This window comes from Lolium rigidum, chromosome 5 (genome assembly GCF_022539505.1).
Source record: "Lolium rigidum isolate FL_2022 chromosome 5, APGP_CSIRO_Lrig_0.1, whole genome shotgun sequence".
In the NCBI taxonomy this organism is placed as follows: Eukaryota; Viridiplantae; Streptophyta; class Magnoliopsida; order Poales; family Poaceae; genus Lolium; species Lolium rigidum.
In genome coordinates, this window is record NC_061512.1 from 124,293,276 (window position 1) to 124,308,500 (window position 15,225).

The 15,225-nt window shown below is 45.5% G+C and overlaps 1 protein-coding gene across 1 annotated transcript; it reads left to right on the forward strand.

Moving 5' to 3' along the window:
• Nucleotides 1–10,356: 10,356 nt before the first annotated feature.
• Nucleotides 10,357–12,788, forward strand: LOC124658067 (non-structural maintenance of chromosomes element 1 homolog). The gene is made up of 6 exons (XM_047196513.1): nucleotides 10,357–10,471; nucleotides 11,082–11,278; nucleotides 11,344–11,424; nucleotides 11,841–12,074; nucleotides 12,218–12,295; nucleotides 12,375–12,788. The coding sequence occupies exons 1-6, from the start codon at nucleotides 10,357–10,359 to the stop codon at nucleotides 12,678–12,680; spliced, it is 1,011 nt and encodes a 336-aa protein (XP_047052469.1). The 3' UTR covers nucleotides 12,681–12,788.
• The last annotated feature ends 2,437 nt before the right edge of the window (nucleotides 12,789–15,225 follow it).

The following is a 15,225-nucleotide window of genomic DNA, read 5'->3' on the forward strand; positions in this document are numbered from 1 at the left end:
TATTCAGAGGTGACATAATCATTCTTAACACTTCTGGACATTGCACAAAGCTACTGAAAGTTAATGGAACAAAGAAATCCATCAAACATAGCAAAACATGCAATGCGAAATAAAAGCGAGAATCTGTCAAAACGGAACAGTTCGTAAAGACAGAATTTTAAAGTGGCACCAGACTTGCTCAGATAAAAATGCCCAAATTGAATGAAAGTTGCGTACATATCTGAGGATCACGCACGTAAATTGGCAGATTTTTTTTATTTTTCTACAGAGACTACTGTTCAAATTCGTGACAGCAAGAAATTTGTTCCTGCGCAGTAATCCAAATCTAGTATTGGCTTTACTATCAAAGACTTTACTTGGCACAACAATGCAATAAAATAAAGATAAGGAGAGGTTTCTACAGTAGTAACAACTTCCAAGACTCAAATATAAAATAAAGTGCAGAAGTAAAATAATGGGTTGTCTCCCATAAGCGCTTTTCTTTAACGCCTTTCAGCTAGGCGCAGAAAGTGTGAATCAAGTATTGTCAAGAGATGAAGCATCAACATCATAATTTGTTCTAATAATAGAATCATAAGGTAACTTCATTTTCTTTCTAGGGAAGTGTTCCATACCTTTCTTGAGAGGAAATTGATATTTAATATTATCTTCCTTCATATCAATGGTAGCACCAACGAGTTCAAGAAAAGGTCTTCCCAATATGATGGGACAAGATGCATTGCATTCAATATCCAAGACAACAAAATCAACGGGGACAAGGTTATTGTTAACCATAATACGAACATTATCAATCCTCCCCAAAGGTTTCTTTATAGCATTATCAACAAGATTAACATCCAAATAACAATTCTTCAATGGTGGCAAGTCAAGCATATCATAAATTTTCTTAGGCATAACAGAAATACTTGCAACAAGATCACATAAAGCATTACAATCAAAATCATTGTCCCTCATCTTAATGATGGGCTCCCAACCATCTTCCAACTTCTAGGAATAGAAGTTTCAAGTTTTAGTTTCTCTTCTCTAGCTTTTATGAGAGCATTTGTAATATGTTTTGTAAAGGCCAAATTTATAGCACTAGCATTGGGACTTTTAGCAAGTTTTTGTAAGAACTTTATAACTTCAGATATGTGACAATCATCAAAGTCTAAATCATGATGTCCTACAGCAATGGAATCATTGTCCCCAACATTCTGAAAAATTTCAGCAGTTTTATCAATTTCAGCAGTTTTAGCAGTTTCAGGCAATTTTGCACGCTTTGCACTAGGAGTAGAAACATTGCCAACACCAATTATTTTAGTATTGATAGTAGGAGGTGTAGCAACATGTGAATCATTATCATTACTAGTGGTGGTAATAGTCCAAACTTTAGCTACATTATTCTCTTTAGCTAGTTTTTCATTTTATTCTCTTTCCCACCTAGCATGCAATTCAGCCATCAATCTAATATTCTCATTAATTCGAACTTGGATGGCATTTGCTCTAGTAACAATTTTATTTTCAATATCCTCAGGTTTAGCAGCCATTTTATTAATTAAGGAGGATTGTGACGTAGACAGGTATGAGATTCGGTTTTCAGCATTCGAAATCTTAGTTTGCGAACCCGAAATCCCCATATTCAAAATTTCAAGTTGATTTCCTATATTTTTCAACAAAGTAGATTGTTCATTCATAGTTTTAATAAACAAGTGATTTTGTTCATACTGTGTTTGCATAAAGCTCTTAGTGGATCTTTCAATTTCTAGCATCTTTTCCTCATATCTACCATAAGAATTACCATAATCATTACCACTAGCAGGATATGGCCTATAGTTGTTACCAGAATTATTCCTATAAGCATTGTTGTTGAAATTATTATTTTTAATGAAATTCACATCAACATGTTCTTCTTGGGCAACCAATGAAGCTAAAGGAACATTATTAGGATCAACATTAGATCTACCATTCACAAGCATAGACATAATAGTATCAATTTTATCACTCAAGGAGGAGGTTTCTTCAACAGAATTTACCTTCTTACCTTGTGGAGCTCTTTCCGTGTGCCATTCGAGTAATTTATCATCATATCATCAAGAAGCTTTGTTGCCGCCCCAAAGTGATGGACATAAAGGTACCTCCAACAGACTGAATCCAATAGGTTCCGCGAAGAAAAATTCAGTCCTGCATAAAAGGTTTGGATGATCATCCAAGTAGTCAGATCCATGGGTTGGGAAATTCTTTACCAAAGATTTCATTCTCTCCCATGCTTGAGCAACATGTTCATTATCTAATTGCTTAAAATTCATTATGCTACTTCTCAAAGATATAATTTTAGCGGGAGGATAATATCTACCAATAAAAGCATCCTTACATTTAGTCCATGAATCAATACTATTTCTAGGTAGAGATAGCAACCAATCTTTAGCTCTTCCTTTTAAGGAGAAAGGAAACAATTTTAATTTTATAATGTCACCATCTACATCCTTATACTTTTGCATTTCACATAGTTCAACAAAATTATTGAGATGGGCAGCAGCATCATCAGAACTAACACCTAGAAAATTGCTCTCTCATAACAAGATTCGAGTAAAGCGGGTTTAATTTCAAAGAATTCTGCTGTAGTAGCAGGTGGAGCAATAGGTGTGCATAAGAAATCATTATTATTTGTGCTAGTGAAGTCACACAACTTAGTATTCTCAACGGTACCCATTTTAGCAGTAGTAAATAAAGCAAACTAAATAAAGTAAATGCAAGTAACTAATTTTTTTGTGTTTTCGATATAGAGAACAAGGCAGTAAATAAAGTAAAACTAGCAACTAATTTTTTTTTGTGTTTTTGATATGAGAGCAAACAAAGCAGTAAATAAAGTAAAGTAGCAACTAATTTTTTTGTGTTTTGTTTTAGTGCAGCAAACAAAGTAGTAAATAAAATAAAGCAAGACAAAAACAAAGTAAAGAGATTGGATGTGGAGACCCCTTGCAGCGTGTCTTGATCTCCCCGGCAACGGCGGAAAAAGAGCTTGATGCGTGCAGTCGACACGTCCGTTGGGAACCCCAAGAGGAAGGTGTGATGCGTACAATAGCAAGTTTTCCCTCAGAAAGAAACCAATGTTTATCGAACCAGTAGGAGCCAAGAAGCACGTTGAAGGTTGTTGGTGACGGAGTGTAGTGCGGCGCAACACCAGGGATTCCGGCACCAACGTGGAACCTGCACAACACAATCACAGAACTTTGCCCCAACGTAATAGCTGAGGTTGTCAATCTCACCGGCTTGCTTGTAAACAAAGGATTAGATGTATAGTATGGATGATGATGATTGTTTGCGAAGAACAAGTAAAGAACAAATTGCGATAGATTGTATTTCGGATGTAAAGAATAGGACCGGGGTCCACAGATCACTAGTGGTGTCTCTCCCATAAGATAAGCGAGATGTTGGGTGAACAAATTACAGTTGGGCAATTGACAAATAAAGAAGGCATAACAATGCACATACATATATCATGATGAGTACTATGAGATTTAATCGTGGCATTACGACAAAGTACATAGACCGCTATCCAACATGCATCTATGCCTAAAAAGTCCACCTTCGAAGTTATCATCCGAACCCCTCCAGTATTAAGTTGTAAACAACAGACAATTGCATTAAGTATGGTGCGTAATGTAATCAACACAAATATCCTTAGACAAAGCATCGATGTTTTATCCCTAGTGGCAACAACACATCCACAACCTTAGAACTTTCTATCACTGTCCCAGATTTAATGGAGGCATGAACCCACTATCGAGCATAAATACTCTCTCTTGGAGTCACAAGTATCAACTTGGCCAGAGCCTCTACTAGCAACGGAGAGCATGCAAGAACATAAATAACATATATGACAGATTGATAATCAACTTGACATAGTATTCAATATTCATCGGATCCCAACAAACACAACATGTAGGATTACAAATAGATGATCTTGATCATGATAGGCGGCTCACAAGATCTAACATGATAGCACAATGAGGAGAAGACAACCATCTAGCTACTGCTATGGACCCATAGTCCAGGGGTGAACTACTCACACATCGATCCGAAGGTGATCATGGCGATGAAGAGACCTCCGGGAGATGATTCCCCTCTCCGGCAGGGTGCCGGAGGCGATCTCCTGAATCCCCCGAGATGGGATTGGCGGCGGCGGCGTCTCTGGAAGGTTTTTCGTATCGTGGCTCTCCGTACTGGGGGTTTCGCGACGAAGGCTTTAAGTAGGCGGAAGGGCAGGTCAGGGGGCCACACGAGGGCCCCACACAACAGGCCGGCACGGCCAAGGCTTGGGCCGCGCCGCCCTGTTGTCTGGCCACCTCGTGGCCCCACTTCGTTTCCTCTTCGGACTTCTGGAAGCTTCGTGGAAAAATAGGACCCTGGGCGTTGATTTCGTCCAATTCCGAGAATATTTCCTTACTAGGATTTCTGAAACCAAAAACAGCATAAAACGACAGAATCGACTCTTCGAGCATCTCGTCAATAGGTTAGTGCCGGAAAATGCATAATAATGACATATAATGTGTATAAAACATGTGAGTATCATCATAAAAGTAGCATGGAACATAAGAAATTATAGATACGTTTGGGACGTATCAGGGCCCACGGCCCCCACACCATGGGTCGGCGCGACCTAGGAGGGGGGCGCGCCGCCCTATGGTGAGGCCCCCTCGGCCGGCCTCCGACGCCCCCCTCTGGACTACTTAACGTCTTCGACCTAAAAACGCACGGGGGGTTAGACGAAATCGTCAGAAGACATCCAGAACGCCGCCACCATCGCGAAACTCCGTCTCAGGACCAGAAACTCCGTTCTGGCACTCCGCCGGGACGGGGAATTGGAGGAGATCATCGCCATCATCACCACCGACGCCTCTCCATCGACCAGCCATGTTTCCCCCGTCCATGTGTGAGTAATTCCCCCGCTGTAGGCTGAAGGGGATGGTAGGGATTGGATGAGATTGGTCATGTAATAGCATAAGATTGTTAGGGCATAGTGCCTAGTGTCTGTAATTGGTACTTTTATGATATTGTTGCAACTTGTTATGCTTAATGCTTGTCACTAGGGCCCGAGTGCCATGATCTCAGATCTGAACATGTTATCAATTCATGATGATATTCATTTCTTTATGATCTTACCTGCAAGTTGTATACATGTATTGTTGTCCGGAACCCGAGGCCCCAAAGTGACAGAAATTGGGACAACCGAAGGGGAAGGCGGTGATATGAGGATCACATGTGTTCACGGAGTGTTAATGCTTTACTCCGGTGCTCTATTAAAAGGAGTACCTTAATTTCCAGTAGATTCCCTAGAGGCCCGGCTGCCACCGGCTGGTAGGACAAAAGATGTTGTGCAAGTTTCTCATTGCGAGCACGTACGACTAAATATGGAACACATGCCTATTGATTGATTAGTACTTGGATACCGTTTTATTATTATCTGCAAATGCCCTACCTTGATTGTTACATGAGTTTCTCTCATCCATGCAACGCCCGTTCATCCATCCCCGTGCCTACGATATTTTAATCCCGTTGTTTACTATAATCACTACTCGCTGTCTTTGTTACACTGCTCGCTGATATTTCACTACTCGCTACCGCTATAAAGCTCGTTACTACTCGATAAACTCTTGCGAGCAAGTCTGTTTCCAGGTGCAGCTGAATTGACAACTTCACTGTTAAGGCTTACAAATATTCTTTGGCTCCCCTTGTGTCGAATCAATAAATTGGGTTTTACTTCCCTCGAAGACTGTTGCGATCCCTATACTTGTGGGTCATCAATAGTTCGACTGAGAAAGTTCGACTTTCAGCTGAGAGATACTTTCCTTGTGTAAATGACCATGTGAAAGTCATGTTGATTTAACAACACGTCATTGTAAACACAGGATGGAAGTCTCACTCTACTACTAAAAGTATAATTACAAAATTATCATTTTTATGATAGGGTGATGTCAAATAAGGTGACATTTACGATTTGCAAGGAATATAAGGATCTAAAAGGATCTGGGTTGTTAACAACCTCTTCCACGAGCAGGCATAATCAATAGCACATAAGTGTATATGGTGTTATGATTATTAAACAAATGAAACTAGATTACTTGTACTCTAGTGCACGTGGGAGACTGTTGGATATGGTGCCCTAGAGGCAAATAATAAAGAGAATTTATTATTATATATCAGTAGTTCATAATAATTTTAATCCCATGCTTTAACTGTATCAATCAGAAACATTGGTACACGTGTGGTATGTAAACAAACCAGGGTTCCTAACAAGCATTATGCGAACTAGCTCATTATGGCCAATAGATGACCGGGTTTTCCTGATCATGGACATATATGTCAATTGACAATGGGATTATATCATTGGATGGATGATATGATGAGCATTCCCAATACAAGAATTGTGAATAACTTGCATATCATTTGATTGACACGTTGGGTACCCAATTGATACGGTTACGTGTCGAGTATAAGTATGGGTAAAATTTTATACATGTACGTACAGATATGGCTAGAATTTTATACATGACATGGAAGCCGAGATATGAGGACTGGTAATGATGGTTCGAAACCTGGTGGTGATGAGGTTTTGGCTTGGTGATTCGTGACTTCAAGCAGCGGCATCGGCAAGTGTGTGTGGGGGGTGATATGGATATCCAGGCCTGGTACACTAGGACAACCATTGATATGATGATTAAGTCTAAGGTTGTACCAGTATTTTATCATAGTCTTGTTATTAGGAAATAATAATGTAGTCAGGTCATGTGGTGGGCCATTAGGGTTTAAATTAGTGTTTGTTTGACTTGGGCCTGTCCGAGTCAAACTAGGTTAGGCCCAATAGGGCTGGCCGACCACCTCTCCCTCATAAGGAGATAGTGCGGCCTAGGGTTGAGTAGATTAGATTGAAATCAGAATATGTAGAACTTTGAGTTCATACTATCACCGTTCCTATGGGATCGGCGTGTGTGACGACGTCTTGGACGTTCGTCCGGTTATCCAATAAAGGTGTGAGAGTTCTTGAGTCTGTCAAGAGTAATCATATGTGCTTGAGTATCCTTGAATCTGTCAAGGGAGTTCAAGATCTATCGGTCCTATGGATCATCAAGGTGCATCGTGAAAGATCGGGAAAACAATCCTTATCATGTGGTATCAGCTTTCTGGGTTGCTCACGGCGAGGTTTTGTTGATCGATCTCTTTGATCGGTTTGCTGCGGAGAACATTAGCTCTAAGATCGGAGGAGTTTGGCTCTCGGTCGAAGGAGTTTGGTTGGAGGAAGTTTGGCATAGTTTGGTGCAGTTTGGAGGTCATCCATGGCTGTTTCGGAGGTCAAAATCGCGAAAAATCGCGACCAGAATCGGGAAGAAGACGAAATTTCGCGACTAGGAAAAATCTGGTCTGAAATCCGGTCAACCGGGCCAGTGACCGGGCCGGCCGGCGTGGCATCCGGTCAACCGGGCGGCAAACCGGGAAGTTCACAAAAATTCGTCCGGTTGTGCCCCGGTACGACGCATCCGGTTGGCGCCCGGTCAACCGGGCCAGGGACCGGGCTGGCCGGTCTGGAGGCCGGTCTAACCGGGCCCTGGGCCGGGATGGCTCAGACTGCTGCGGTTTTTCCTCCGGCGGTTTCTCCTGTTGCTGCGGTGGATTCTCCGGTGATGCGGGCTCATGCTGTTGATGTTGTTGCTCCAATGTCTTGTGTTAGTGAGGCACATAAGAGTGACGATGTGTATCATGACTACCTCGGTATGAAGATAGGTACCAAGTTTGATGCATCGCAAATCAAATGGAGGTTGTCTAGTTCTGCGACACCGACTGAATTTCAACTTTGGGAATCACACATTGAAGGTGGATTTGCGAGATGCAAGGAGTTTGATAGTTCTTTTGGTGGCCAGACGGAATTTGCTATTGCATACAGGCGTGTTGATGATGTTGTGGCTAGTTGGTACCGTAATGCTCTCATCGTTCAGGGTATCGTTGGTCTACGGTCTAGCTGGGCAGATTTCAAGCGGTTTCTGCGTGATAATTTTAAGTGTGCACGCTTGAGTAAGCCGGTGGTGTGCTCTAACACTACCGTGGAGGATGTTGTTCCAGTTCAGGCAGTCACTGAGGAGAGGAAACCTGGCTCTGATACCAAGAGCACTACTGTGACTGTTGAAGAGGGTGTACCATTGAGCGGGCTGAATATGCAACTCAAGAAGGTACAAAATGATGCTTGCAAGGCAGTTGACAAGGTTCAGCGGTGGAGTTTGTTTCAGACTCAGTGCTTTATCAAAGGCAAGGCTTGCAAGTTGATGGTTGATGGTGGTAGCTGTACTAATGGCATTAGCAAGGCGATGGTGACAATACTGGGGTTGTCTACATGGCGTCTTCCCGAACCTAAGCGTCTTGAGTGGTTGAATAGTTGTGGTATGCTCGAAGATTACTCATAAGGTGCGTGTGCCATTTACAGCTTGATGACTATGTTGATGAGATCGATTGCGATGTGTTGCCATTGGAGGTGTGCGGATTGCTACTTGGGCGTCCTTGGCAGTATGATCGTAATGTGACACATGCTGGGCGAGCAAATACATATTCTTTTATGCATGGTGGCAAACAACGGACTTTGAAGCCTATGGGTGATGATCATATAAAGTCCGATGTGGAGTTAGTGGTGCGTAAGGAGAAGTTGCACAAGCCTAATGTGCAGCAAAAGGTGCAAGATGTTTCGAGCATTGATGTTGGTGATGTTTCAGCCATGCCTGTAGATGACAAGCCAGTTCTTGTTGGTGACAAGCCGGATGAAGCTACACTTGTTGTTGATGTGGATGTTGCATCATGTGCTACAGTTCCAGTTTGTGTTGATGCTAGTATACATACTGATGATGTTTGTGCTGATGGTGTGTCAGTACATATGGCGCAGATGCGCGTGGGAGGAGTGGGAGGCGAGCGCGTCAGTGGAGACAGTGGGCAGCGGCACTACCGTACTAGGTGTACTCGCTGTCCGGCTTTTCGCGACACGACGGATGCATCGAGACAAGGATGGACGTGTGAGACATCTATGTGGCCCAGGAATTACACATCTTGTGCAGTGGTCATGTGCAGCGACACAAGGGTCCATCAAAACCTCGCAAGAAGAAGGAATTGGCGCCGAAGTCCAAGCTCATGTGGAGAAGAAAGGAGGCGCCAAGTGCTCGTATCAAGTCGAGAAGGCCGCGAGGGAGGATGTGGTGTGGAAGGCAAGCAAGACTTGAGGACGGCGAGGACGTGTCATGTTCATATCACGTCACCTTTTCCGGAAGACCCTCACGCGTTGGGGACAACGCTTCTTGAAGAAGGGGAGAGATGATATGGATATCCGGGCCTGGTACTCTAGGATAGCCATTGATATGATATTTGGGTCTAAGGTTGTACCAGTAGTTTATTATAATCTTGTTATTATGAGATAATAATGTAGCCAGGTCATGCTGTGGGCCATCTAGGATTTTAATAGAGTCTGTTTGACTTGGGCCTGTCCAAGTCGAACTAGGTCAGACCCAATAAGGGGGCCGACCGTCCAGCTCTCCCTCTCATATAAGGAGATGGCACGGTTAGGGTTTAGGAGAGAACAAGTTTAGTCTAAAAGATTAGGGTTTCCCTAATTGCGTGTGATCACGTGTATCATCCCTCCGGGGGTACGGCGCTGCCGTTTATCTATATTATCCGCTGCGAAGGTTCTATGGATCATCAAGGTGCATCGTGAAAGATCGGGAAAACAATCCTCATCAGGGGGGCAACATCATAGGAGAAATGCAGAGTCTAAACTTGTTGACCTGCGTTCATTGGTTGTGCATGGCAATAGCCTTGTTGAAGGCATTGTTTTGTGAGCGTAGACTTTCTCCTTGGTGAAAAATCTATGATCAGTGCGATGACGACGCTTTTGCACTGTTCTCTTCTTAGAGGCATCGTTTTTCGGGGAGATGGATTTCTGGCGCTGTCTTGGTGGTGTTTGGTCGTTGCTACAAGATACGGTTCACTATAGTGGAATTTTTTTCTTCTATAATTTTTTTTCTTTTTCGCTGTGTGCATTCGTATTGTCACTAAAACACTACGTTGTTGCAAAAGCATGTGTAATTGATATCGATGTTAATATATACTGTATTTTTTTATCGAAAAAATGTGGTATTGTTCTGCCCTCCTTAGAACCAACATTTCCCGCGTCTTTGGGAGTCTTCCCGCGAATGCGAAACCAATCCCTCCCCCACATCCGCCCGGCACTCCCACCCATTCCCGCGTCAAGCTAGGGTTTCTCCTCCCCCCGCTCCCGCTCCCGCCCGAGAGATCCCCTCCCCACACCAAGGCTCGCGCGCGCGAGAGGAGCTGCAAGATCGAAGATCGATGGCGCCGCTGTCGTGGCGGCACCACACGCTGCTGCAGGCGCTGCTCTCCCGCGGGCCGCTCCCGGAGCCAGACTTCCACGCCCTCTTCACCGCCGTCAGCGGCAAGAACCCCGGTATCCGCGCGCCTGCTCGCTTCTCTCCTTCCCCCACCGATTGGATTTGGATCCGTCCCTCTTCTGTTTACTCGTAGCCGCCTAGGTGTTCGTCGTAATGCGGCAGTGAGAACTTTCAGTCGCCAAGGTGTTCGATGTAATGCGCGCCAGTAGAAACTTCTAGCCAAGCGTCCGTTCGATTTCAATGGATGTACCGTTAGTACTTTCCTGCTGGGTAATGCTGCAACGTTGCTCATTGTGATTAATTGTTACCATAAAATCTTGGCCCTGCTGTATAGATAGTGTAGTGGATTTACTGATGTAGCACATTTAGGGTGCAACATCTTTCATCTTCAGTGAATAAATTTTCTGCAGTGTAACTTGACTGTTCATAGGAGGATCAACTGCCAGTCACTTACGATTGTCCAAAAACAAAGAATGACATTGGTTCGTTTTTCTGTATGTTCTGTACCTTTCTCAGTTTAGCTGAGGCCTGGTTTGCTACTTGAATCTGGCAACAACAGATAAAACAAGTGAATTTTACTGAACACATTGCCTACATAGCATAAGCAATTGATTTTACCGAAACTCCTCGTTTCCTGTCGTTTATGTCTTATATCATGATTTGCAGCCAGTGAGCAGCAACTGTTCAGCGATACGATTGGGAAGATCAATAAGGAACTGCGGTATTTGCACTTTGACCTGCGAGCGTGCATAAACCAGTATGATGGAACAGTTTACTATGGAGTGGTCAACACCATCGCTGATGAAGAATCAAAGCTTGGGTCCAAGTATTCCGTGCCACAGATTGCATTCTACAAGGGACTGGTACGCAGTCACTTGCTCCAACTGGCTCAGTTCAGTGCTTAAATGACGTATCTTTCTTGTGGCAGTTAGAAGCAATAGTTCAGGATGGTGGAAACGATGGGAGCATAACCGATATTGACGCTCTTAACGTCCGGATCGACAACCAGGTTTGTTGTACTAGTCTGTCATGGGTGCATAACTCTTTTGTTTGTGTGTAAAAATCATTTTTTTACTTTTGTATAGCATACTGTTATGATACTTTAACAAATGCAGGAAGAACAAAACTCTAGCTGCTTAAGACACAAATTCTGAAGGTGTGACCATGATTAAAGCTTCATTCACCTCAACCATATCTTTCATATTTACCACACATTGTTAGATTTGTAGATATACTAAATGAGCTGTGCTTGTGCTGTAGCTTCAGTCAATTATGATTTAGAAGCAGTTAGGATCGATATGTGATCATTTGTACGTTTACTTTTAGTATGTTATGTGGCATGGGAGCCGTTATACCTACTGCTTACTCTAGTTGAATCTTTATTGTAATTTGGGTATCATAAATTACTGATTGTTCTACTCTCAGGTCGTAATTGCAGACAGTTCACAAGACAGTCAATCTCGTCTTCCTTATTCCATCACAAGCTTCTTGTTCTCCCAAAAGGATAAGACTCTCCATGAACTGATACAAGATCGTTGGCTGGCATACACCCCAGAGGGCAGGATTGGTCTTGGTATCAGATCATTTCTTGATCTCCGAAGCTGGTTTCGTGGTAATGATATCCCATCTTGCGTGGTTTGCAATGAAGCTGCCATAAAGGTATTGATATGTGATTACCCTGATCCTGAGATAGTGTTTGCCTTCTTTCTTCTTACTCCGCACCATATACTCTACAAAAGTTGTTCAGATTCTCTACAAATGTTGCTGTGCTCTGACATCTGTATTATTTGTATTCACAACAGGCATCTACTTGTCCTAGTGAGGAATGCAATGTAAGAATGCATAACTACTGCCTGAAGAAGAAATTTTCACAGCGGAAGGTAGTTTCCTAATTCCAATTCCATGGTTACTCATGTTTTATGTTAGAGTCATGGTCTGCTAATTCACTCAAACATGTAGGCCACAAGAGCTTGTCCTGGTTGTGCTACTGAATGGCCCAGGCAGGAAGGTGAAGATGATGCTGATGAGGATGTGAATGATCCTGGGGAAGGTCAGGAGATCCCATCAGCACAACCAGCTGAGCGTTCTTCGAGGAAGAAACGGAAAGGAGTCAAAGCTGAGCTGGTGGAGGATGCTGAAGAGGCAGGCCCCTCAACCGCGATGCCCAGGAGAAGCTCGAGGAGCTCCCGGGCCGAGGCTGCTGAGGAGGCATCAACTGCAGGTGCTTCACAGCCAGCCAGGTCTTCCAAGAGAAGGAAGAAGTGATGCGCTTGTTCTGCTGCTCTTACTAGTAAGATCGCCGGTGCAAGTGTTACTTTTGTCTGTGTACATACCTTAGCTGCTATCACTAGGTGGTCCTGAAGAACTAGCTTGCTGGTGGTGCCTTCTTGGAGTTACTTGCTTGACCTACTCTGTTTGCTGATAACTGATGCAGCTAGGCAAAACCTAGCTTGAGCCAGCTGTGAAGACAAAGACAAGATAGATGACCGGTGTTGCCGTGTTGGTTTAACAAGTATTTATAATTATGCTATTACATAAGTCATGTGCTGCATTGCATGGTCCTATTTTCTCCTGTGTTTTAAAGAATTTCATGGGGTCAATGCTCATGCAGGGTTACTGTCTCCAATCCCCGTCAGATTGTCTCCAGATCCGTTAGATCGTGATTGGAGGGGTGGAAGTTCTTTCCGTGTCACGATCGAAAATATAATCTGAATTGGAATACAGCTGCAGGCTCTGTTTAGATTTATTCAGCATCTGGGATCAGGTAAGTATGTGATAGCTACGTTGCGACAAGTGGTGATGGGAGGCTGCTTTTGTTTGAACTGTTCCTTTGCCAGCTGAGCTTAGGCTCATTAACAGGATACGCATATAAGACCAGCTAGCTAGTGCGTCTTGAGTAAGATCAAGCCGTTGCCACAACAATGTGACGTTACAAATAAAAAAAAGAGAAAATAAGATCGATGAGGCAACAGGTGATGTTTTTTTTTTTTTTTTTGCGAAACAACAGGTGATGTTAACCAATCGCATATAATTAATAAACGGTCACCTGAGTTCCAAATGAAAGATTGAGGCGGCATCGGGACAAGACAAGGCAGCTTGAAGCACACGATCATGGTCGGCCGCTCGACCACTATGCTTTGTCATGCTTTTATATTTCCCCGGAAAGGAAATGAAAATTAGTAAACTGCATAGTTCAGTTGTTAGAGTGTTATGAATGGAGCTTCATAACACTGAAATATAATCTTAGAGCATCTCCAGCCGCGTCCCCCAAACCGCGCCGGATTGAGCGTTTGGGGGACGTGTTTCGTTCGTGCCGCGTTTGGGGGACGTCGCTCCCCAGTCGCGTCCCGCAAACAAAATTTCGCAAATTTTAAACTTAACTAGATTCGATTAGATTCGTCCAAACTTACATAGATTCGAACGAAATTTGACTAACTTTAAACTAAACCTAATCTAGAACCACTTGCGGCTGGCCGGAGGCGTCGTAGGCATCGCTGGAAGTTGTACATGTCGCCGGTGACGACCTCCTCGCTTGACGCGCGCCGTCGACGGGCTCGCCGACGGGCTCGTCCTTCACCAAGCCGCTTGGTCCCGCCTCGCCGTCGTCGGTGAGGTCCACCAGCGGCTTGCCGGAGTCGCGGATGGACATGGCGATCGCCGCGTCCAGCGTCGCCTCCAGCGCCCTTGTCGTCCATGGACGCCAAGAACGCCGCCCGCAGCCCCGGGCAGTCCTCGGGGTCGTCGCCGCCGGCGATGAGCCGCTCGCTGCCGCCGTACTCCGCCGCAGCGCCGCCTTCGACACTTCCTCCGGCTCCTCCTTCACCTCCGGCTTCGGGATGAGGAGGCGCCGCCGCGCCTCCCTTGCCGCCGCCCGCCGTTGCCGCCGGTGCCGCCACGCCTCGTGTTGACCGGCGTCGCCGGCTCCTCCTTGACCTCCCGTTTGGGGACGGTGTAGGGCGCCGACCGGTACGACGAGGACGGCGTCGATCGCGCCGGTCCCGAGGAAGAAGAGTGCGAGGAGGACGAGTACGTCGTCCTCCTCGGCTGCCATTGAGGAGACGGCGGCGGCGACGACGGCATCTCCAGCCCTTGGAGCCGCCGTTGCGGAGGCCGCGGATGACGTTCTCGAGGGTGCGCCCGGAACGCCCTGCAGCAGGCGCGGCCGTCCTTGTTCCAGCTGTTGGGGCCGCCGACGAGGTTGTCGGTGCCGTGCATCTCGACGTCGTACTTCGCTTGAAGTACGTCGCCCACCAGCGCCGTTGTTGTTGACCGCCCACGTTGGATCCAACCGCTCCTCGGCGGTGAGTTGAGCCCGACGGGCCTTGATGGCGTCCCTCCATTGATCCGTGCCCGGCTTCGGCGGCGGCGGGATGCCAATGCCGTTCACGGCCATCTTCCAGCCGCCGCTGCTTGGCAGCCGCATGTCCGGCGGGACTGGATATCGGGCGTGGTACGACGCCCACGCCTCCGCCACGGTGAGGCTGCCGCGGCCGAAGCCGTCTCGCCGCGGCGATCTTGCGGGAGGACGAGCTCGACATTTTTTGAGTGGCGAGGAGAAGATCTCGGGAGTGAGGCGGCGGCGACGAGAAGGATTATGAGCGGCGAGAACCGCATGGCGTCTTATTAAAACAGTGGCGGCAGTGGTGGTTGCACACAATAACTCCGCGCGGACGGCCACGCGGCCATGCACGACGAGACGCGTCCCTCGCGTCGCCCGGGAAAACAGAACGCCATTAACGTCGCTTGACCAAAGGTAGGCGACGGGGTTTTAGCCTTCCCGTGCCGCTGACCGGTCGGCCCCGCCACTCCC